This window comes from Pongo abelii, chromosome 2, assembly GCF_028885655.2.
Source record: "Pongo abelii isolate AG06213 chromosome 2, NHGRI_mPonAbe1-v2.0_pri, whole genome shotgun sequence".
NCBI lineage: Eukaryota > Metazoa > Chordata > Mammalia > Primates > Hominidae > Pongo > Pongo abelii.
The window spans coordinates 108,931,508-108,957,156 of record NC_085928.1 but is presented as its reverse complement, the minus strand read 5'-3'; the positions used below and the strand labels follow the sequence as shown (position 1 = coordinate 108,957,156).

The 25,649-nt window shown below is 44.7% G+C and overlaps 1 protein-coding gene across 5 annotated transcripts in view; it reads left to right on the top strand.

Annotated features, from left to right (window-relative positions):
* LARS2 (leucyl-tRNA synthetase 2, mitochondrial) overlaps window positions 1–25,395 on the top strand; it is a 161,864-nt gene extending 136,469 nt beyond the window's left edge. For 4 of the 5 annotated variants that reach the window (XM_009239114.4, XM_009239113.4, XM_009239111.4 and 1 more), the window contains 3 exons: window positions 33–144; window positions 17,912–18,039; window positions 23,321–24,810. In XM_009239114.4, the coding sequence (XP_009237389.3) occupies window positions 33–144; window positions 17,912–18,039; window positions 23,321–23,500 (420 nt within the window). In that variant the 3' untranslated portion in view covers window positions 23,501–24,810. 5 annotated transcript variants of the gene reach the window in all.
* Window positions 25,396–25,649: the final 254 nt, after the last annotated feature.

Genomic DNA, 25,649 nt, shown 5'->3' with positions numbered 1-25,649 from the left:
CGGTCTTCTTACTTTTTTTTCCTCTTCTTTAGCAAGCCTCTCAGAGTGTCATTCTCCACAGCCCCGAATTTGAGGATGCTCTGTGTGCCCTGATGGTGATGGCTGCTCCAATGGCCCCTCACGTAACCTCAGAGATCTGGGCAGGTACGTGGCAGAGTCCTTTTTTGACCAGTTACTACTAACTAGAATTTGTCCAAGCCTCTCTTTGAACATCATTCAGGACTCAGATGTCCTCAGACATAGGGTCCAACATTTGGCATCTATACTCAGCAACCTCTCTGTCTTGTACTCTGAATGGTAGTACTTCATCCACATGGTCACCCCTACCAAAAGGAAAGACACTTCCCTGCTTTGAATAATGTGCCCAGACTAATGTGGGTGTTGATGTTACCACCTTAATCCCTTCTCGTGACTCAGCCCCCCAGTATCCACATATTATGACCTGCGTGGTCTTTTTAAGATAAAAACTCGTGTTTAGTACCACTCTAAAGATGGAAATTAAGTTATAGGTCTAAACTTACACTGTAATTCAGCACTCTTCACCAATTATTCCTAATCTAGGCATCAAAGCAGGCCTGACTGCCTGCTTGAATTTCAGCCCCTAGAACTCTCCACATCATTGGAACTGTTAGCCTGGACAAAACCAGGACTTCACAAAATCATCAAATTGGGATTAGGCCAAGCATATAGGGAGGGGCAAAGTGACATGTAATTGAGCTCCTGAAAGATCATGCATGGGAAAGTCTTCAGATGTTTCTAGAAATAGGTCATCTGAAATGCATGTGACTTGGCAGTTTCATTGATGTAAAAGATTTCTTCTAAAAAAAAGATTTCTCCTAATTAAATTTACTGATGTGGTGTCACAGAGAAGAAATGCATGTTGTTTAGTTGAGCAAACCACGAGTCTCAGTGTAAGCTTGAGTGATAAGAAGAATTTGAGGATTATTTGAAATTCCCACCACCCAAGCAACTGTATGCCTACAGGAGATAAGTGGAAATTACAGTAGGATTTATGGTTGACAGAGTAGTGCCTGTGTCTCTCACAAAGCCTTGTTTATTGCCTTCTACTTTAAAACATAGTGCTCCTTGTTGATTTGAGGGAATCATTGGGAATTGGGCCCTACCATCTCCATCAGAGTTGCTTCTTAATTCCTCAGGAGGAGCAGTGGTTCCTTTTTCTTTTTAGCTAAGATGAGACTGTTATTTTTCCAGGGTCCCCTTTTTTACAGTATAAGTGTCTCTGTCAAAAGGAAGTGTTTTTCATTCCTTGAGGAAAAGCGAATCTGTTTTAATTTGCTTTCATTGTAAACCCATGAGCTTAGTTTGGATTTTTATCCTTTTTGATATCTAAAGCCACTTTAAAATTAAACTTGTTCAGCCAAATATTGAAGTTCACGTAGTGGGAGGATTTTCCAGCCAGTGTTTTGTTTATGTACCATATCTACACTTTCTGACTTTAAGCATCAACCAAAAAAGTGGAAAGGGCTTTGGAAATCAGGAACTAATCCTAAAAACTGGGTAAGGATTTGGATGGGTCTGACTCTGAAGTTTCCTTCGGATTCATTCTTTGCTGCTTTCAAGACCGAATCAAGGTCCAGTTTACTTTAGCAGGAAAGAGATGTGGTGTAGCTCCCAACAGATTCTGCCCTACTTTATATGCTTTAAGATATCCTGATTGAGTATAAGTGTATTTCATTGTGTCTTAAGTCATCTTCTGGGTCTTTCCAGTTACTCTTTTAGTTACCCTTTTTAAACCAAGCTTTTGCAACTCCTGGCCTCCTCCAACAGGTGGCTTAGTTGGAAGAAGTCAGAGAGGTCTGGGTTGAGTGTGCCCAAGATAAGTCTGAATTCTGTAATGAATTCCTGTCTTTCCATTCTAGAATTCGGGAAGTCCTTAATAATAGCATGCAGAGCTAAACACAACCACATAGCTTAAATACTAGCTACCAGTCAGTGTCAGATGCCTCTTTCATAGGGGTTGCAATTTTAAGTGACAATGAGGTAGTGCAACTGATTTAAAGTAGGAGGGGAAAGAGAGAGGAGGAGGAGAAGGCAATTATAAGGACTTCATGAGTTGAGCAAGGTTTTAAATGTAAAGACAAAGGAGGTGAGGAAAGATGGGAAGAACTGAAATGTGTTTTCAGTGGATCTACAGGGGAGACCGTTTTTAAGTTTCTCACATTTTGAATCTTTAAGGGAGACAATTTTTGAGTCTGATTTGTGTTTAGAAACCTCATTATACCAATTAAAGAAATCATACCATTGGATAGTCAGAATTGTTTTATCCTTTTTGTTCTAAGGAACCTCTCAAATGAACAATTTTGTTCCTATCAAAAGTTCCCCCAAAGGGATCACTGTCATTCCAAATTGTCTTTGGAAATTTGTGGCACTTAAAAAGATATGCACAGGAGTTAGGGCTGTAATTAGAAAACATAAAGAAAGCCTGTGCTTGTGGTGGAGGAGGCAGTTTTAGATTGAAAAGACCAAGACCCCATGAGAGCCGCAACACATCCATGGGTTGCTGCTTGTGGAATTTTGCATCTTGGTGCTTGATCAAAGTCAAGTCATCATTGATCAGGAGCCAGACAAAGCCTCCTGCTTATCAGTGGACAAAACTAACATAAAAGCAGTTCTCAGGAACACAAGAACAAGACTGAGGAAGAAGTCATTATGAGATTTTGCAATGGTGACTTGGGGCACAGCGTGTCTCCAAGAAGTAACCAACTGACCACTTCACCCTTAGGGCTAGCTCAAAGACAAATTTATGGGACCTATTCCCATCCTCTCCCAGTGGACAAACAGCATCAAGATAGTACACAAGCAGATAGATAGGTCATTAGGCCAGCAGGTGTTAGTTACTAGAAAACAGTTTCACCAAAGAACAATAGAATTCTGATCAAAAAACCAAATGTCCAAAGTGGGACCTCTTAAGAAAATAAGATAAATGCAACACTAAAAGCTTCAGTGAAATCCTGGAGTTCAATTCAGCATGAACTTAGTTCCCAGCCAAGGGTGAGTGGCACCTCATCCAGGTAGAGACACAAGTGGGTCTCAGATGCGTGCACTGTTTCTGAGTCAAAGGTTCCAGTCAAAGGCAGTGAGAGTCTCAGTTGAAATTCCATGAACCTGCAATTCTATCAGCATCCTCCAGCCAGAGACCACCAGGAACACACCTTCAGATAACAATTTGGGTTTATTACCGGGGGAAACACTGGGCATCTCAGTAAGAGGGTGCTAGGAAGGACCTGTTACATAATGAATTTGGGCTTTGGTAGAATGATTTGGGGAGGGGTCTCAGGAAGTGAGAATTTGCTCTGGATTGAGTGCTGTCAGTAAGTGGGGACAGTTTTATGATTGGGTATCTTAAGAAATCTTATCTCGCTGGGCGCGGTGGCTCACTCTTGTAATCCCAGCAGTTTGGGAGGCTGAGGCGGGTGGATCACGAGGTCAAGAGATCAAGACCATCCTGGCCAACGTGGTGAAACCCCGTCTCTACTAAATATACAAAAAATTAGCCTGGCGTGGTGGCAGGCGCCTGTAGTCCCAGCTACTCAGGAGGCTGAGGCAGGAGAATGGCATGAATCCAGGAGGCGGAGCTTGCAGTGAGCCGAGATTGCACCACTGCACTCCAGCCTGGGCGACAGAGCGAGACTCCGTCTCAAAAAAAAAAAAAAAAAAAAAAAAAAGAAATCTTATCTCTAGGGAGGTACACCTGAGCAAGGATAAAGTGTAATTAGTAAAGAAATAGCAGTCTCTCATATTTGCCTAGAGAAGGGGATGTTTGATATTTTGTGTGTTTCATAGTGACCTTGTCTTTGTGCTTTGACAAAATTATGACATGGTCTTGTTTTGGTCTCCTTTTATGTTTTCAGTGTGACTGTCTGATGTTGGTGTTCAGTGAGATCATTTGTGTTGAACAGGAGAATAATATGGCCTAGTGATGCACAACTGGTGAATTTCTTATAACACTGAGGCCTAGCTATAATTGTCAGACCAGTTCCCAGATGATAAGGACTGAGAATAAAAATCCCCTTACCATCACCCTCTAGAAATAAACAGCCACCGTCAGCATCTTAGCGCAGATCATTGCAGTGGATATGGTGGCTGGGTGCGGTGGCTTACGCTTGTAATCCCAGCACTTTGAAAGGCCCAGGCAGGAGGATCACTTGAGCCCAAGAGTTCAAGACCAGCCTGGGCAACATAGGGAGACCCCACCTCTACAAAAAATTTTAAAATTATCTGGATGTGGTGGCATGTGTCTGTAGGCTCAGCTATTCGGGAGGCTGAGGTGGGAGGATCACTTGAGCCCAGGAGTTCACGGCTGCAGTGAGCCATGATCATGCCACTGTACTCCAGCCTGGCTGACAGAGCAAAAGCCTGTCTCACAGAACATAGAAAAAGTAAAATGATTGTGTTCACTTACCTATGTGAATTGTATTTTGTGTCCACTTGTCTGTGTTGTGTTGTATTTTGTCATGTCTCTTTATAAAATTTAAATACCCTAAAATTTACCCATTTTAAGTATATACTCAGTGTTTTAAGTAAATTTATATACTTGTGCAACCATCACCATGATCAGTTTTAGAACTGGATTTCCATTACTGAAAAAAGGTTCCTCACACCATTAGTCCATCACACACCCACTCCAACCCCCAGCATGACTAATCTTTCTGTCTCTGTAGTTTTGCCTTTTCCAGAAATGTTATATAAATGAAATCATACAATGTGTAGTCATTTCTGTTTTATTTCATTTAGCATAATGCTTTTGAGATTAATCCATGTTCTGTTTATAGTAGTTCATTCCCTTTTATTGATGACTTGTTTTATTAAGATAGAGGTCATCTTATAACCTGATTTACTCACTTAAATATTCCATGAATATATGTTTATGGGCCATTAAATACTTTTCTACAACATCTTTTTTTTTTTTTTGGAGATGGAGTCTCACTCTGTTGCCTAGGCTGGAATGCAGTAGTACAATCTCAGCTCACTGCGACTTCCCCTCCCAGGTTCAAGAGATTCTCCTGCCTCAGCCTCCCGAGTAGCTGGGATTACAGGCACCTGCCGCCACGCCTGGCTAATTTTTGTATTTTTGGTAGAGACAGGGTTTCACCATGTTGGCCAGTCTGGTCTCAAACTTCTGACCTCAGGGGATCTGCCTGCCTCGGCCTCCCAAAGTGCTGGGATTGCAGGTGTGAATCACCACGCCCGGCCTACAACATCATTTTTAATGGTCATAGAGTTTTCCATTGTTTGAATTTACGCACTCCGTATCATTGAACATTCGAACTGTTTATAGTTATACTTTTTTTTTTAAAAGCTAAATAGCCGCCGGGTGTGGTAGCTCACACCTGTAATTTCAGCACTTTGGGAGGCCGAGGCGGGCAGATCCCCTGAGGTCGGGAGTTCGAGACCAGCCGTCAGGCTGTACTAAAAATACAAAATTAGCCGGGCGTGGTGGCGCATGCCTGTAATCCCAGCTACTCGGGAGGCTGAGGCAGGAGAATCGCTTGAACCCAGGAGGCAGAGGTTGTGGTGAGCTGAGATTGCGCCATTGCACTCCATCCTGGGCAATGAGAGCGAAACTCCATCTCCAAAAAAAAAAAAAAAATAGCGCTAAATAGCTAATGTTTACATGCAAAATTATTTCCTAAGAACATATAACTAACTGTAATTGCTTGGTCAGAAGAGATACAAAAGATTAAGGCTTTTGATGCACACCCTCAAATCAAATTCCAGAAATTCTCTGGGTCTTCTATGAATATGCCTGAACAGAAACATGAGCAGATATCATGATTCCAGATATTATATATGGACTTTTCAATCCCTTTGTGATAAACCCATTCTGCAAACTGGAGTAGCCCAACCTGGGCCCATCCCATGTCTTTGAAATCCTGAGTGATTGCTCACACCTTTGCAGCTGTGAGGATGGATAACAGGGGCCCATACACCTGGGCCCAGAGCAAGGAGATATGTCTTAGAGGAGCTCAAGCACCAGGCTGCGGTGGTGGTGTCGGCATCAGAGGCCTAGTGCATCCTGTCTGGACAGACTCAGAGAGTCAGTCAGAACACAGAGCAACAGTTTGACTATCTTTGCTTTACACTGGGCTTAGGTCGGTTTCTCAGGTTAGCAAAAAATTAAATTCTCAGTATTTCCAGTTTAACAATATGATATTTAAGAATATGATATTTGGGTTTTTTTGTTTGTTTTCGTTTTTTTAACATATAAACTTTTAAAATAACCACATTAGGCTGGGCGCTGTGGCTCACGCCTGTAATCCCAGCACTATGGGAGGCCGAGGTGGGCGGATCACAAGGTCAAGAGATCGAGACTATCTTGGCCAACATGGTGAAACGCCATCTCTGCTAAAAATACAAAAATTAGCTGGGCGAGGTGGCATGTGCCTGTGAAGTCCCGCCTACTCAGGAGGCTGAGGCAGGAGAGTTGCTTGAACCCGGGAGCTGGAGATTGCAGTGAGCCAAGATCGCGCCACTACACTCCCACCTGGTGACAGAGCAAGACTCCGTCTCAAAAAAAAAAAAACTGCATTAATTGTCCATGTGTGCCATGACTTAGTGTGTCTAACATTTCACTCCCATAAACAATCCACCATGGACAATTCTGTGCATAAATGTTGTTCTCACTTCAAATTATGTCCTTGAAGTGGAAAAGATATGAATCTATTTAAGACTCTTGATATATATTGACAAATTATTTTCCTAAGAAGTTATTCCATCTTCCACTCTAGGATCTGTTTTTGAATTGTACATTGTGCTTCAATGATTTAACTACTGCATTTTTACAGACAGTTTTAACACCTGGCAGGCTAGCCGTTCTTCATTTCTTTTCTTATAATTATTTTACCTCTTCTCACCTGTTTATTTTTCTCAGCGAAACTCTGCATAATTTGTTAAGTTTCCCCAAAATCACCATGACATTTCAATTGAAATGTGGTTAAACTTAGAATTAATTCAGGAAGGTTTCACATCTTTACCTCATCCAAACTTTCATCCCAGCTCATGGTCTGTCTCAAGTATTTTCTTTTCTTTTGTGTTCTTGTAGACTAGAATCTCTTTCTGCTATATTTTCTGATTGATAACGGCTGGCATATTTTTCTTCTGTAAAACCACATTGACACCAACATTTGTTTTATTTCAATTAAGATTTATTGTGAGTTGATAGTCTTCTTAATGTTGTCAAATAAAGGTTAATACCATGGAAATTTGATCAGTTAAGAAAAATATATATAGACTGATAAAAAACTATAAGAAAGAATTAATCTATTAATCTAATAGATTAATCCAAGTAACTTGAATCCTCTGGAATATGTGAGGGAAATAACTCATTATTTTCTTAGTATAATTTATTTTTTTAATCTTTTTAAATTTTTTTAAATTTATTTTTATTTTTTGAGATAGGGTCTCACTCTGTTGTGCAGGCTGGAGTACAGTGGCACAATCTGGGCTTATTGCAGCCTTGACCTCCTGGGCTCAAGCAAACCTCGTGCCTCAGCCTCCTTAGCTGGGACTGTAAGCACATGCCCCCACACCCGGCTAATTTTTGTATTTTTTTTTTATAGAGATAGTGTCTCACTGTGTTGCCCAGGCTAGTCCTGAGCTCCTGGGCTCAAGCAATCCTCCCTCCTTGGCCTCCCAAAGTGCTGGGATTATAGACATGAGCCACTGCACCCAGCCTACTGTCCTTTTAAAAAGATGTAATTGAGAAAAATTGCATATATTTATGGTGTACAATGTGATGTTTTGATATATGTACACATTGTGGAATGATTAAACCAAGGTAATTAGCATATCCATCACCTCACACATATCATTTGTTGTGATGGGAATGTTAAAAATCTACTCTCTTAGCAATTTTCAACTAAATAATGCATTGCTGTTAACTGTAGTCACCAGGATGCACAGTAGATCTCCAGAACTTATTCCAACGGCATATAATTTTTTAAATTTTTATTTGCATATTTGTTTTCTATCCTAATTCCCTACTGATCTCTCTTACTTTAACAGGTAAAATCCTCTTGGATTTTCTAGGATTCTATGATCAGGAGATAAGGATGTTTTCTTCTTCTAATAGTTATACCACGGTGTCTTATTATTTTCTTTATTATACTTTTTAGAAAACCCTATGTAGTGTTAAAGAATGCTGGCTACAGGCAGTCAGGTCTCATTTCCAGATATAAATGGAACAAACGCTTCCCCGGTTAGATGTGATGTTGGCTGTTGGTTTGGGGTGGATAGTCTCTGTCATGTTAAGGAAGCAGCCTTCTGTTTTTGTTTACCAGCACTCATATTAGGAATGGGAGTTATATTTTACTTAATGCCTATTGTCCAGTTGTTGAGGTAATGTATTATTTGCTTTTAATTTTCTCTTTTGCCCTTTAGATATGATTTATGTTCAGTTAATTGATTGCCTAATATTGAGATATCCTCAGATAAATTCATATTGACCGTGTCATGGTAGACTTAATATACCATTAAATTCTGTTTGGGAAAAAAATCCATTTGCAAAAAAATTTATTTGCTGGGGTTATATAGAATTTTGCAGTTATTTACTAAGACTAGCTTTTTCTCAATATGCATTGTTAGGTTAGTGAAAGAGGGTTTCACGACTTCACAGAGGGAATGAGTTGCCTCTGTCTTTTTTTTTTTTTTTTTTATGGAACAGAGTCACACTGTGTGGCCCAGGCTGGAGTGTGGTGGCGCCATCTCAACTCACTGCAACCTCCGCCTCCCGGGTTCAAGCAGTTCTTGTGCCTTAGCCTCCTGGGATTACAGGCGCGTGCCACCACGCCTGGCTAATTTTTGTATTTTTAGTAGAGACGAGGTTTTGCCATGTTGGCCAGGCTGGTCTCAAACTCCTGACTTCAGGTGATCCGCCCACCTCAGCCTCCCAAAGTGCTGGGATTACAGGCGTGAACCACAGCGCCTGGCCACCTCTTTTTACTGTGTTACAACAGACTTCAGGACAAGATCTTAACTTGTTCCTTGCTGAATAGACAGACACCCTTAAGGGAGGGTGGTGTTAGGCCCTGACAAGCTGCAGCCATATTATATTATATTTTGCAGTCTTTTATTATCTTCTTAAGCAGGAAACATGGCTCTTTCATTTAGCTTTGGTGGTCACATTAAGTCTTTTTTTTTTTTTATTGAGATGGAGTCTTGCTCTGTCGCCCAGGCTGGAGTGCAGTGGTGTGATCTTGGCTCACTGCAAGCTCCGCCTCCTGGGTTCACACCATTCACCTGCCTCAGCCTCCTGAGTAGCTGGGGCTACAGGCCCCCGCCACCACACCCAGCTAATTTTTTGTATTTTTAGTAGAGACGGGGTTTCACCATGTTGGGCAGGATGGTCTCGATCTTCTGACCTCGTGATCCGCCCGCCTCGGCCTCCCAAATTGCTGGGATTACAGGCGTGAGCCACTGCGCCAGCCCCACATTAAGTCTTTTAAGTGGCCTGCTGTTAATTCTGTCGTAGTCTTTTCTATAAAACAATACTGATCCAATTTGTGATAAACTCACCCACTCTCGTTATAGAATATACATTTCTCCCATTCATCTTCCTTCTTTGGCCCACGTTATCTGTCTACCTCCTTCATTTTGTTTCTCCCAGGAAGGACTGATGTAAATGGGATTTTCAGAAACTCCCTCCAGCATGCCCCTCTGGTCTCTGCATCTAGAATACAGGGGTCAGAGGATCTACTTTCTCTAGGGTCCTTCCTCTCCCTGGCAGGTCTTATGGTACAGTGTACACTGTGGTTTGCCTCTGTCAGTCTGTCCTTCATTTCTGTGACCAGATCTCCAACAGGACATGTTCTAAAGAAGTGTGGTAGAAACTAGCCCATTTCAAACTTTGCACCATGATTTTTCTACACGTCACCCCACTGGGGCTTTTGTGATCAGTTTTATAATGAAGAGTGGATCTAGATTGAATCTTAGTTTTGCTACAGTGTTTCATTCAGTCATTCCATAAACATTTATTGAGTGTGTACTATGTGTCAGGCAGTGTTCTAGGCATTTGTAGGAAAGCAGGAGAGAGCAGTTGGAGCAGTGGACATTGTGTTCATTTCAGTTGCAGTCCTCCCTGAAGTTTTACAGATCTATAGCAACTCATCTTTTCTTTTCAGTTCAAAGAAGCCGTGGGAAACCTATGTCTCCTGCTCTCCCCCATGAGATGTGTACCGTTTTTTTTCTGAATGAGCAGTTGTGGACATAGCCCAGGCAAATGAGGAGTCTTATGTACCAGGAATGTCCCCCTGGGTCATTACTCATGGGTATTAGGTGCCCCCAGGAAAGAATGGGGAAATGATGCCTCCTGCCTGTCCCAGCATGTGAGGAGAGTTAATGTAACAGGATGTTGAAAGTCCTTTGCAGACAGAAGCACTGTATTGTGATAGGGCCTCAATATTTTCTTCTCAGACTGTCAAGTCATTCCTGTCCCAAGGATCTGGGACAGCTTTTATGCGTATTTCTTTTTTTCTAAAACACTTACCTTTCATATACCTTCAGTTTTATTCCTGCATCTTAGAAAGATAACTCCAGAATGACTAAAGAGAACATGGTCCACCAAGGTGGCATGTTCAGAAATGACCATTCCCAGAGTTCCCCTGAGAGGCTGATTTTCAAAGGAGAAGTTCTCCCCAAAGAGCAACAGAATTGAGATCTGTGTCTTAAGGGAGATGTGAAGTCCTCTTGGCATGATGGCCATTATTGCCCTGGATAAAAAGCAAACATTTTAGAGATGCCCAAAGTACTTAGAGCCTAACAGTCCTCTATCAATTGCTTAAAGAGTAAACGGAGACCTTTTATAAGAAACAGACCCAGCGTCTTGGCAGTTTGCAAACAGGATGAGGAAATCTTTTTTTTCCTTCCTGAAGCTTCGGATCTGAGAAGCTAAAGACACCACATCTGAATTCACAAAGTTTCTTTTGTTTACCATAATATTGTCCTATCTAGATGAGGGTGGTAGCTGCTTGCCTAGGGAAATTTTGAGTATTTGGAGCCACTGATACTGTTTCTAGACAAAAAGACTCAAGGGTTCCTTTGTTGGTAAACCGTAAAAGAGCAGAAAATTATCAAACAGGCACACTGGCTCACTCCTGTAATCCCAGCACTTTGGGAGGCCGAGGCAGACAGATCACCTGAGGTCAGGAGACCAGCCTGGCCAACATGGTAAAACTCTGTCTCTACTAAAAAAATACAAAAAATTAGCCGGGCATGGTGGCACATGCCTATAATCCCAGCTACTCAGGATGGGCTGGGGCAGGAGAATCGCTTGAACCTGGGAGGTGGAAGTTGCAGTGAGCTGAGATTGTACCACTGCACTCCTGCCTGGGTGACAGAGTGAGAATCTGTCTCAATAAAAAAAAAAAAAAAGAAAGAAAGAAAATCACCAAACAGCGAGCTGCTTGGTGGTGCTCGTATTGGAGACGTAATTTCACCATCCTCAAAAATGACCCAACAGGCAACAGCTTGGATGGATCTTAGGGGAATATGCTGATTGAAAGAAGCTAATCACTAAAGCAATCTACCATATTATTCCATTTATATAACAGTCCTGAGATAACACAATTGTAGAGATGGAGAACGTATTCATGGTTGCCATGGGTTAGGAGTTGGAGGTGGTGGCCGTAAAAGAGTGGCACTAGAGAGCCTTGTGATGATGGAACTCTTCTGGCTCTTGGCTGTGTTAACTGATGGTGGTTACATGAAGCTACACATGGTTATGCTAAGCTACACACACACACACACACACACACACACACACACTAGTTATTAAACTGATGGAATCCAAATAAGCTCTGTGGGTTGCATTCATGTCAACTTCCTGGTTTTGATATTGTGATATAATCATGCCAGCTGTGACCATTGGAGGAGGCTGGGTGAAGGGTACACAGGACCTCACACAGGACCTCCTGGACATTTCTTTGTAACTTCCTGTGAATCTATAATTATTGCAGAATAAAGGATTTTTTTAATTGCCTTTCTAAACTCATAAGTCTTGAGTGCTGAGATTCTAATTTTGGAAAATAGTATAGACCATGAGAGAGGAAGGAAGGGAGGAAGGAATTTATTTCCAATTGAAAGTTTTATTTTTTTATTTTTATTTATTTATTTTTTGAGACAGGGTCTCACTCTGTTGCCCAGGCTGAGTGCAGTGGCATGATCACAGCTCACTGCAACCTCAACCTCTCAGGCTCAGGTGATCCTCCCTCCTCAGCCTCCTGAGGAGCTGGGACATAGGCATCCACCACATCTGGCTAATTTTTTATTTTTTTGTAGAGACAAGGGCCTAGGCTAGTCTTGAACTCCTGGGCTTAAGTGATCCCTCCACCTCAGCCTCAGAGTGCTGGGATTATAGGTGTGAGCCACCACACCTGGCCTGAAGAAGGTTTTAACACCTACACGTACACACACACCTAACCAGATCCTACCATTCATCTTACTACTGTCTGAGGCAGGCATTCCTCCTGCTGCGTGTGGCAGAGTGCGTGGAATGTGCCTGCAGGAGCACTCGGAGCCCTGGCTGGCCTGCCCTCAGGGCACTTCTCCTGGGGAGTGAACTCACTTCTGTATGTGCCCAGCTTCTGAAGAAAAGTGCCTACAACCATCTGCAGAAAATCTGTCCAGTTTCCAGTGTGCCTCTCTGGGCTTCTTAAAGCAAAGCAAAACCTAATTTTTAAATTGAAAAGCATGTCTATACGTGTTTTGTAAAACATTCAACATTACAAGAGAGTGTGTCCTAAGCTGTCACTCAGTTGCTTCCCAGAGAACCTTTGTCACCAATGCTATGTTTAATCTGACAGAAGAATGTGATGGATGGATGTGACATGTCTACCTTTATACAGATTTAACATCCTATACAAACATTTTTTGCTCTTACTGTTCTTTAGAGTAGTTCTGTATCAACACTATTCCATTCTTTTTTAACAGAGATAGGGTGTCCTAACCAGTGAATGTAGTGATGGGCATTTGGGTGATGGTCCTTCTTTTGCTGTGTGTGTGTGTGTGTGTGTGTGTGTGTGTGTGTGTGTGTGTGTGTGTGTGTGTGTGTGTGTGTGTCTTTGTGTGTGTGTCTTTGTGTGTGTGTGTGTCTTTGTGTGTGTGTCTTTGTGTGTGTGTGTGTCTTTGTGTGCCTCTTTGAGATTAGTCCCTTGTCCAAAATACAAGTTATTTAAAATAAGTAAGATCTCCTTAACATTTCTGTTTCTCTGGCCATTTTTATATTTCTATGGTTACTTTTCCTTCTTGATATTTGCCTCTGGTGTGTGACTCGTGATCTCCAAGTAATCCATCAGCACCTTAATTTTGAGAGCACAGCAAGGAGAGCCTTTATCTCCCTTAGGGATTCTGAAGGAATTCTTCCTCTTGAGGTCTCAGTCCACAAATCTATTTTTCTTCATAAAATAATTTGGGATGACTTTCTTTGTAGCTTTTTATAAAAAGTGGTTGTGAAATGTAGCTATTGTGTTTTGCTCTCTATACACTGTCCTCATTAACTTCAACAAGATTATAAATGTAAAAGTCATGTAGAAGTATGTGTGATAATTACAGGGGAGAATAAGATACCCACTGATGCTCTGATAGTTTTTTATACATGAATGTGTGTGCTGTGTAGATGTCGCTGTTTCAAAATAATGTCAATGAAATTATTTCTCTGGGTAAAAGATAAAGCAAAGTGGCCTCACTTCCTATTCACTTCCTTGGAATTGCCAAGGCTAGATGAGGCACAGTGGGGATCAGACGCCGCAGAGTCCCTCAGTCTTCCCCCCTGGTGTGTCTATGAGTGCAGGGGTGGGGAGATGAGGTGGAGGCAGGCCTGAAGATGGCCACCAGGAGAGGACTGCCATCCACAGAAGCCGTGATCACTCTGGGGTGCCATGGTGACATGGCGACCTCAGTACCTCTCAGTGGGGAGAGGAGGCTTGTGTCGGTTATTCTGCAGGAAAGTCTGCAACAGCAGCTCTCCCAGAGGAGGGGAAGGAAGGGGGTGGGCTGTGGGCCATAGCCGACCTTGTCAGGTAGGCTTGCGTGCTAGGGCCTTGCCACTTCCCAGCCTGTGTTTAGATTTTCCCCATGTGTGTCCTGAAGGCCAGTTCTCCACCTGACCTCTCCCCTTGGCATTACCACGTAAAGGAATCATTGTATTTTCCACGCAAGTGTTAGGTATTTTTACTTCCCTAAAATGAGCAAGGAGGCAAAAACGCTACGTAAAAACCAGGGTCCTGAGTTTCTGTTCCTCACTGCTGAACAGGATGGCCCCACTCCCATCTATATGGAAATGTTGGCAGGGGCCCAGGCTACTATAAATAAGCATCCTGACTTCTCCAGGAAGGCTGGGCTTCCTCATTTTTTTTAAAGTGGAATTTGTAACAGCTTCTGCCCAGAACATTTGTGTCCAAGGTCCTTTCATCTCCCAGGCATCCTGTACAACTGCCATACGGAGGTTTTGGAAATCTTCCCGCTGCAGCTGGGTCACAAGACAAGCCACACAGGGCCAGCTCACTAAAAGAAGTGATGATCTCTCTTCTGTGACCTCCGTCTGATATTCAGATGTGAGTTTTAATAGGATTCCATCTGAGGAACAAGCAGGAATCTTCTTTCTCCTTCTGCCAAAAGGCACATCTGTTAGACACAGAATAGGTTCATTAGTAAGTGCAAAAGCCCCGGGCCACAGGAGCCATCTGGGCAGCAGGAATCTGTCTTTCATACCACATGATCCTCAGCTCCTAAGGAGTCTTCACTTCCCTCAGGCTGACTGGCAACACAGGGTTACAGCAAGAGTGCCAGGTAGTAAAACATGGAAAGCTACAACAAGTAAAGCTGTGGCACTGGCACAGGAACTAAGACAGGTCAACAGAACAGAATGGACTGATGGACAGTGCAAGTCAGAGCAGTCGGTGGAACTCTCAGTTCCAGTCCACAACAAGATAAGGAGCTTGTGCTAGCTCATAAGTCAGCTGCGTCACCGAGAACACCACTGAGTTAGGCTACCATTTTTTTTCCCTCTCAATGAAGGAGGCGATGTGTTGATTTACATTCTGGCCCAACTTATTTACCTTATGGCAAACAGGCACTTTGAGTAGCTCAGAAGTGAACAGTTTTTGAAACAGTCCCTGGTATAATACGTCTTGAAAGAAAAATCACAAACCAATAGGGAAGGGAAGATATATTCAACAAATTGGGTTTGGAAAGTTGACCATGTTATTTTTTTAAAATAATGTTTTTTCGCAGTAAACACAAAATAAGTTACTAATAGATTTGAAAGTTAAATGGAGAAGAAAATGAAATCATGAAAAGAAACTAAAAGAAAAATCTTAAACTGATCTCACAGGACGAAAAAATTAAATATTTTTTCAAATTAAAAAAGTAATAAAATATCCCTTGTAGAAAATCTGTAACATAGTCTTTAAAAAAGAAAGAGAAGGCTGGGCACAGTGGCTTATACCTGTAATCCCAGCACTTTGGGAGGCTGAGGCAGGTGGAAAGCCTGAGGCCAGGAGTTTGAGACCAACCTGGCCAACATGGTAAAACCCTGTCTCTACTAAAAATACAAAAATTAGCCAGACGTGGTGGCGCACACCTGTAGTCTCAGCTACTCAGGAGGCTGAGGCACAAGAATCGCTTGAACCTGGGAGGCAGAGGTTGCAGTGAGCCGAGATCTTACCACTGCACTCCAGCCTGGATGACAGAGTGAGACTCTGTCTCAAAAAAAGAAACAAAGAGAAATTACCCATACTTCTACTCCTCAGAGATACTACTTTGATTTATTTACTACCAATGGTATTACTATTTTATTGCAACTGATGTTATTACTATTTCCTTCCAATCTGTTCATATAAAATTTTTATTAAACTAGGGTCCTATTATATATATAATTGTGTGTCATTCTTTGCCATGAAATTAAATATCATTTTAAAACATGGGAAAAAAGGACATGCAAAACTGTATTTACAGCATGATCTTGTGGTGGTGGTGGTGTTTTGTAGAGTTGCTTTATATATACAAATAGTTATTAAATACATTAAATTACTATATTTTAAAATAAGTTTAAAATGCCATCTGGAGTTGGGTACGGTGGCTCATGCCTGTAATCCCAGTGCTTCGGGTGGATCACCTGAGATCAGGAGTTGGAGACCAGCCTGGCCAACATGATGAAACCCCATCTCTACTAAAAATACAAAAAATTAGCCGTGCGTGGTGGCAGGTGCCTATAACCCCAGCTACTCAGGAGGCTGAGGCAGGAGAATCACTTGAACCTGGGAGGCGGAGGTTGCGGTGAGCCGAGACCGCGCCACTGCACTCCAGCCTGGGCAACGAGCAAAACTCCATCTCAAAAAAAAAAAAGTTAAAAATGCTATCTGGGTGAACGTGACTTTTATTTTTATATTTTGGGCCTTTCCAAATTTTCTGCAAGGAGTGTGTACACTACATTTGTCATCAAGGAAGATAAAACAAAAAGTTGTCATTCACAACCCAGTGTTATTGGGGCTGGTTTTGGTGGAATTGACTCCCTCTGTCACAAACTCAGCTTCAGCCCATACCCTGAGCCATAGACCTATCCCTCTAATGCATTGTACTAGTCTCAGGGCTAATAACAAGGGAGAGGTGTCGAAGGGCCAGTTCTACCTCCACCACCAGTGGAAAAGCTATTCCCAGGTGAGGACTGCAGCTGCCAGGGCACTGCTCCAGAATGGGCATGCTGGCCATATTCACTTGCCCACTTCTGCCCAGGGATCTATTTTTCTGTGGTGTGTATTCCCTGTACCTTTGGGGGCATCTCTTATACTCATGAAATCAACAGAGGCTTGCATGTATCTATTTACCTACCTATCTATCTATCTATCTATCTATCTATCTGTCTGTCTATCTATGAGACAGGGTCTTGCTCTGTTACCCAGATTGGACTGCAGTGGGGGAATCATAGCTCACTACAGCCTCAAACTCCTGGGCTCAAGCAGTCCTCCTGCCTCAGCCTCCCAAGTACCTGGGATTACAGGCATGAGCCACCATGCCCGGCTAATTTTTTTTTTTAAGAGATGGGGTCTCGCTGTGTTCCCCAGCCTTGTCTTAAACTCCTGGCCTCAAGTGATCCTCCCATCTCGGCCTTCCAAAGTGCTGAGATTACAGCAGAGGCTTTTAAGTCAAAGCTTTCCCTGCTAGGACGAGCCCTAGTTAAAGTCCTGGAGCACTGACCACTGCAGCTGCACTTGGACAGCTGGCCCTCTGCTATCCTTAGTGCCACCTCTTCTTGGGGGCTGCGGCACAAAGCACTCTGGGAAATGGGGCTTGAGAGGGTTTCATTCCTCAGTGTTTCCTCATGTTTGGCCCACCCTGAGCCAAGGAAAGCTCCTTCTATTCCAGTAAACAGAGGGCTCCACTCCCCAGAGGAAGTTTGCAGGAAGGTTAGGATCTCTCTGCACATGGTGAGGAGTGTCCTGCTGTTCACTGCATCCTGGCTCCAGTAATTGTGAGTAAAAGAACAGGTTGGGAGGCCTTCTCAGACCGTAGAATGCATAAGCAAGATAGGTAGCGAATGCTGCTCAATACTTTGGAATCAGCTCTCAGGGTAGCACAAAGGCATTCCTTCACCAGCAGAACTTCAGAGAGATGACCTGTTCAAATCAGCAGCCTTATTTTTCCAAATGCACACTTTAGAATGGTATATCCATCCATCTTTACAGCTCTGCATGCCATTTGTGAAAAACAAAAGCTACCCAACAACCTGGGATTATAAACCAGGCCAAAGTGGTGAGCACCCGGCAGCCATGGTGTGGCTTCCCACCGGCTCCTCACGCAGCTCCAAGCCAGGCTGTGTTGGGATGGAAGCTTTGGTCCTGCTCTTATAAGCCTCCCTGTTCTTAGAGTGACCCCACCCTTCTGTGCCTCGGCATTGCAGGCCTGGCGCTGGTGCCGAGGAAGCTCTGTGCCCACTACACCTGGGACGTCAGTGTGCTGCTCCAGGCATGGCCTGCCGTGGACCCGGAGTTCCTGCAGGAGCCTGAGGTCGTCCAGATGGCAGTTCTGGTAAGTATCTCCCCTCAACCCCAGAATCCGGCAGTCCCTGCCCTGCTGGTGGCCCCTAAATACTGTGGTGGTTTTGAGAGGTCTATTAGCAGGCCTTTCTAGCTCACTCAGCTCAGCCCTCAGCCACACCTTGTGACCAGAAGGCACAAAGGCCTGTCTTTCCTTTGCCAGTACCCTCAGTTTTGTAGGTCACCACACACCAGAAGCATGTGAGCATAAAACTCTCATGGCCCTCAAGGGCTTGGAAAGGGGAGTAATAAACCTGGCCCGCCTTACAGGTTCTCATTGTCTTCATTTCCAACTGTCGACCGTGTTTCAGTCACTCTCAATTTACTCGGATGCTCCTGGGGACTTTTGGGGGCTGGGGAAGGGTGACAGTGAGGTGGGTGGCTATGGAGTAATACCTGTGAAACATATTTCAGAAAGGTTCCATAATTTTTACTTGAAAATTTGGTGATTTTAAATACATAGGAGGAGTTTATTGTTTAAACCCTTTCTAAGAGCAAGTAACCCCCTATAGTTTATCCTATATGTGATTTTTCTACATTTGTTCAGTTTATTAAATGAGACACATTTATGGTGAATATCTCTTAAATATGCTGATGTGTCTGAAGAAAAAAAGAGGGCAGGGAGTGGACTTTGAACCACATGTCTCCCCGGAACCACACATGGGGCCAGGTAATTCACATTCAAAATTGTCATTTCACTCTTATCACCCTGAAATGTGGGCGTTGCCATTCTCATTTTTTCAATTGACAACTCAGGCTCAGTGAAGTTGGCCCACCTTGCCCAGGTTTATTCACAAATGCTTACCAAGTCTGACTCTACATCAGGCATAGTGCTTTGGGGATACAAAATCAAGATGGGACAGACAGGTTCCCTGCCCTCATGGAGCTTAAAGCGTAGTGGGAGAGATAGGGAAGAATAAAAAGGAAAGAGTAAGATAAATAAAATGGCTGCAAATTGTGAAAAGTGCCCTGAGCAAACCCACCTAGGGGCTGAGGGAGGGCATAGCCCCACAGAGGTTGGCCAGCCAGGCCCTGGCCCCTCTGCATCTGTGCAGACCCAAGGCCCAGCAGGAAGGTGGAGGTTTGGAAAGACAATATTTTGCCCAGGAGACTGGGCTCCTTCACAGCCCCTTTGTCTCTGCACCAACTCCCCTGGCACTGTGTTCTCTGCCACCCTACCCCCAAGGGAAGAGGATGTGAGGGTGCCCTGGCAGGCTTCTTCCAAAAATCTTCAAAACCGAAACCAACCATCCTTGTGGCATGGAGGAAATTTCTTTTCTTTCTTTATGATTATTATTATTATTTAATAGAGACAAGGTCTCATTCTGTTGCCCGGGCTGGTCTCAAGCTCCTGGGCTCAAGCAGTCTTCTTGCCTCAGCCTCCCAAATTGCTGGGATTACAGACATGAGCCACCACACCCAACCCAGAATTTTTTTTCGAGACAGAGTCTCTCTCACTCTGTTGTCCAGGCTGGAGTGCAGTGGCACTATCTTGGCTCACTACAACCTCCACTTCAAGCAATTCTCCTGCCTCAGCCTCCCAAGTAGCTGAGATTACAGGCATGTGCTACCATGCCCAGCTAATTTTTGTATTTTTAGTAGAGTTGGAGTTTCACCATGTTGGCCAGGCTGGTTTCAAACTCCTGACCTCAAGTGATCTGCCTGCCTCAGCCTCCCAAAGTGCTGGGATTACAGGCAGGAGCCACTGCACCCAGCCCCAGCCCAGAAATTTATTTAATTTGAGTAATGTTTATGAGAAATAAATATCTCATGCATCCCTGAGAACTTGTTCTCAGCCCGGTTGAGAAATGCTAACTTGAGAAAAAGAGAGGGCTTCAGTCTGAAAATATCTATCTTAAATTACCACTGCAGAAAAGAAATTGAGTTTTGATCATTGGTAAAAATAATTTTAGATAATCATTGAAATGCAAACCTAAAATTAAAAGCATGTGTAAGACTCCCTGCAGGTGCACCCAGCTTGAGAACCCAGGCTGGGTTCTCACTCCGTGTGATCTCACTTTGTGTCCTGGCCAGAAACAGGCTGCAAGCGCAGTTCAATGTCATTCAGTTCAGTTGTGCTCATGTTCTTTGTGCCTATGACATGCTGGGCTCTGCCCACACCAGGGATACAGAGACAAGAGCTACCGCCTTATCACTTTGGAACAAAGGTCTGGGGGCACATGAGCTGTCACACACAGTTTATGTAAGGGCTTGGAAGTCAGGCCATCCTGGGTATAAGTCTCAGTTTTACAACATATTTAACACCTCTAAGCCTCAGTTTCCTGAGTTATAAAATGGAGGCACACACAGTGCCTGCCTTATCCGGCTATTGAGAGAATTAGGTAGGATAATTCCAGGAAGTGCTTAGCCTGCTTCTGGATGCACTAATGACAAAATCCTCTTAATACAGAGTGAGCGCCGAGCCAGGGCCACACTCTGCCCTGGAACTTCCCAGGTGTGAGCTTATTTACTAAGCACAGTGGCCCTGTGAGGCAGGCTTGTTGTTATCCCCATTTCACAGACAGGCAGATGTGTGACTAACCCTATCTTACAGGCAAGGAAATGGTGGCAGGATGGGGCTGAATAACTCACCGAAGGTCACACAGCTAGTCCAGAATCTACTCTGAATGGTGACTGCTGCTAGCATCAGCGTTGCCACTTCTGGCAGTTGGAGAATCAGAAAATACATCATAAGGAAAAGGAGAGGCAGCTTTGGCTTTGAAAGAGGAGGAGCCTCTCCCCAGTGGAGAAAAGGGTGCCGCAATACCGGGAACAAACATAGGGGGCAGGCCCACAGAGACCCGGGCTAAGCCAGGGAGGGGCTGGAGCAGAGGGCACAGGGCAGTGCTGGAGACAAAGCTAAAGGTAGGGAGTGTCCCCTCCTCAGAGGCCAGACTCCACCCCTCAGAGGACAGGGGGCTACCAGGGTGTGTGAGCAGGAAAGAGAGGGGCTGTGTCAGGTCATCCCGTCTCTACCATTGCCTGGGGTGGAGCCTAGGTGGACAAGTGACTTCACTTCATGTGCCTCAGCTTCCCTATCTGTAAAATGGGATGGGATATTCATGCATCGACTCACAGGTTCATACAAGTGAATTGCATAGTTCAATGCTTGGCACAGAGTGAGAGCTCAGCAAATGGAAGCTTGTATTGTTATTAGCCATTGCAAGGCTACCCTCATGATGGGGACAGGTGATGGATTCGAGTGGGAGGAACACCTGTGGCCTGGGCCCTGTCCGGCAGGTGTCAGAAAAGTCCAGGAGAGTCATGCTTAGGCTCTCTCCAAAGATGGAGGTGCAAGAGCCCCACAGCATAGCAGCCTCTTTTTGAAGTGATGTCAATGTGCTTCTTCCTCTTTGGGCCCTTGAAGCTCAGGCTCAGTGTTGAGTCCCAACCTGACTTCTCTGCCCATCTCATTGGCACTTTATGCCAGAGACGGGGAGCATGATTGGCACCTACTCACCCTGAAGGGACTGCCTTGGTAAGGCAACTCAGGGGAGGCCCGGAGAGCCAGAACCGTGTGAGGGTGCCCGAGGCAGCATGGGAAAGACTCAGAGCACCATGGCCACATCCAGAGATCACATGCCCTGCCCCCAAAGCCCCAGCTGTGGACAAGAATGACTTAGGTCCCTTGGACAGGCTGTCACCAGTGATGACTTAGGACCAGCCTGCCCGGCTCCAGCAAAGCACAGGAAGCTCGAAGGGTTTAGAAACGGGTCATTGTTGTGCTGAGGCCATGCGTCAAAGAGGACATCCCACAGCCAGCTCCTTCTATCCTGGCCAGCACTCTTGACAAAGGCAGAGGGAGTGCAGCTTAGTGAGCTGGTCCCTTTACACAGGTTATTCACTCCAGAATCTGGAGAATTCTGTCCTTAAGGGGAAAAAAAAAAAAAAAAAAACCTAAGCTCAAGATCCCACAGCTTGTAAGACCAGGCCTAAGAGTCAAACCTGAATCTCCCCACATGAGAGCACCATGCTCCCCCCTTGCCCAGCACCCCCTCTGTGGGTGGTGGCCCAGAGGAGATGTTGCCCTGGGCTGCTCTTCCATAGGAGGAAAGACATGATTCACTAACAACTGCATGTCCTGAGAATTCCCTGTTGGGGACCCCAGGACTTCACTAGGGGCATGGCTCTTGGGTGACAGGTGGGAGGTCTCTTCCAGGGTCTCAGTCCAGCCGAGCATGTGGCCTTGAAAGAAGGCAGCTTCTAATGGCTCAGAAACACCAGGGCAGAGGGGCCACAGTCCTTCACACCCCACACTTAGTTCCCCAGCTTCAGAACGCTTTAAAACACTGCAGCATGGAGCCTCACGCTTTCAAAACAGTATTTCATAATATGCCACGACTTTGTGTTTTATTTGTCCTCTCCCTGTGACCTAGGCTAATGCAGACAATAAAAATGCCACCAAGTTCTGCAAAAATCTGAAAAAATGAAGTGGGTGATTAGGGACATTTGATAATGTGCTTTGGTTGAAACTTGAGAAATTATTCCTAGTAACTTTTCCTAAGACTGTGACTATATTTTCCAAGTGAAAAACAAGAGTTAGTGAAAGTAATGTGTGTGTAGATTTCGGAGCAATGGGATTGAGGATTTGGAAGCATGACTTCTGAAACTGAGCCACGTGATCACCTTCCCTCATTGAATCAATATTCGGTGAATACCCACCTGTGTCTGGAACTGTACTGATCCATGTTAAGCGAGAAACAGTGATTAATGTGACAAGATGTGGGTCCAATTTCTAAGTCGTCACACTAGAGCGCCCCCTTCTGGAGCCAGTCAGCAGAGAGAGAAGTTTGACTGTGTCCCCCTTGAAACCGTCAACTGTTTGGTCCACTTGAGACCTAGGTAAAATCTGAGGGGACAGCTCACTCTAACCTGGATCTGAACTTAAACTTGAGCCCCGATGACAGAATAATCCCTTTCTACCTGGAAATGGCCCAAGCCATCTCATGCTGAGGCTTTTTGACATAATCTCTACCACAGCTGTGTATGGGAGCAGTGCTCAGAAAATGCAAGGCAGTCCTCACTCCACGTACAGGCACTCACATGCAGTCTCAGTGTCTGTCTCTTTTTGCAGATCTAGGCATTAATCCTATTCAGCTGGTTGCATTTTTCCCTTATGGGAAGCAGAGTGCTGACTTCCTCCTTTCTCCACCTCTATTCCTTTCTCCTAAACAAATGCAGCCATGCCCTTTACAGGCAGGAGGTTTGGTATTGGGCCGCCTGCCACTCTGAGGATGTTCCTCATATTTTGTCTTGGCTTTTCTCCTTCTCAGATCAACAATAAAGCTTGTGGCAAAATTCCTGTGCCCCAACAAGTTGCCCGGGACCAGGACAAAGTCCACGAATTTGTTCTTCAAAGCGAGCTGGGTGTCAGGCTTTTGCAAGGGCGAAGCATCAAGAAGTCCTTCCTTTCCCCGAGAACTGCCCTCATCAACTTCCTGGTGCAAGATTGACAGCCAGGAGGCTGCAGCTACCACAAGGGCCTCTGAGGAACCTCCTTCCAGGCCTGGGATGAGGGGGCGATGTCTGCTGGCCCAGGGGAAGGGAAAAGACAAATGTCTTGACTGTTGACGTCGGTCCTGTGACAGACTGCAGTCAACAGTGTGCCTCTGTAGTGTGGCCTGGTGCTGGGGCGAAGGTGAGCTGGGCAAAGGAGAAATATGAGCTACTGAGGAGGGGGTCAGACGGCCTGCCCCTCACCCCCCACCCACACTACAGGTGGAGGAGGCCATCTGATCCTATGGGAAGCCATCAGAGACACTGCTGGTGGGACAGGAAGAAGCACAGTGCCCCTCGAGCAGCCAGGAAGCCTGCGGATCTGGGAAATGGCTCTGCCTTAGGTGCTCCTGGGGAATTTGAGGCCAGCCTGAGGAACTGCAGGACTCAGCTGCAGTGTGCCAGCCACTTGGAACTGCTAACTGAGCCTCCAGATGGTGGTGAATGGTCTCTTTGCCTTCAGGCTGGATGAGGAAGTCATTTAGGAAATGTTCAAATAACCAATATGTGGAAATGGACACAGGGAACTTCTGAAGTTGCTTTGAATCAAAAGGCAGGCAGTGCTGGTTCCTCTGCCTGTGTCCCCACCACTCCCCAGCTCTGTCATGCAGGCCTGTCCTTCCCAACCCCAGTTGGACGTGCCTCCCAGGCCTGCTGTGGTTCTGACACACAGGATCCCAGGCAAGGTACCACTTCCTCACATGAATGAGGAGCAGCAAGTCATGACCACTCCCTTGGGTATACAATTTGCTGTGTAGTGAAGTGGAACCAGGCTCCAGGCTGCTGTTCCCCAACCTCAGAGCCCCACCGCAGCCCACTAGGGATGCAGCAGGCCCCAGAGGGCTCATGTGGGCCCCAGATGGCAATGCCACCATTGTTGATTTGACCCCAGAGCCAGTTATTAGGAAGAACAAGCTCACCACAGAGGAGTGGAACTGAGGCCCCCCAGGTGTTGCCTCCGGTGTCCAAGCCACAGCAGTCTGGCTGTTGGGAAGATGGCCAGGAATGGACTCATGTCATTGGCACATTAGGCTAATCCTGGTTTTATGTGAAGTCAGCAATTAAGTGTTCCCACTAGAACTGGCCTAAGCCACTGATTAATATTTAATGAGGGAAGGTAGGGGAGAATCTAGCCATTTTGTAATGCCAGAAATCTATATATGTTATCTGATGCCATTTTTCTGAAGTAGCCTCACATGTGGTCCCCCTGCAGTTCAGCAGTTAACAGATGACTTTTTTAGTGTAATAAAATGTTTATCATCTATGACTTCAGGACATATGTGTGATCCTGGAATATCCACCATATTCCAATTTCAGAGTTAATGACAAACAGATTGAGGTATTCCATCATCATCAGAAGCATTGGCTGTGTGTCTGACTCCACATGGAATGCTATAAAGTGGGATACATGTGGTTCTTCTTGTTCCAGAACTTACAGTCCATGGTAGACAACACTGATACAGGCAAACTAGCAACAGCAGTTAAGTCACTGGTTCTCAGACTTAATACTCTGCCTGGTCCTCATGCCCAGATATTCCAATTTAATTGGTCCACAGTGTGGCTTGAACATCAGGAATCTTTAAAACTCCACAAGTGATTCTAATGGGCAGCAAAGTTTGAGGACCACTGGACACATTGATGCACTTGAACCATAATTTCTATCTAGTTCTTCCTCTTCCTAATCTTCAGGTTAGCGGGGATAAGTTTGGTCCAGGACCAAGAGTAGGACCAAAAGGGAAGACGGGGCCAGAAGTCTAGAGTGCTAGAGCTGACTTGAATGTACTCAGTCTCATTGCACATGGCAGTGAATATGGATTAAATATAAGCCCATGAAAATACTTGGTACAAGGAAGGAGGAGTGAGTGTTTTTGTTTGATTATCTTGTTCTTTCCTAGGGTAAGCTAAGTGGTCTTGAACAAGATGAGGGAAGGGAGCCCTTTATTTGCATGTGATCTGATCAGAGCAATGGACCAGTAAAGCCTCAAGGCTGCTAGACTGACCAGCTGGCTGACACCAGCATGGCTCTGAAGAAATTGCTCCAAGAGGATAAAGCTTTTGCAAACAAGAGCTCATCAGTACATAGAGAGTATGGGTAATGGAACAACT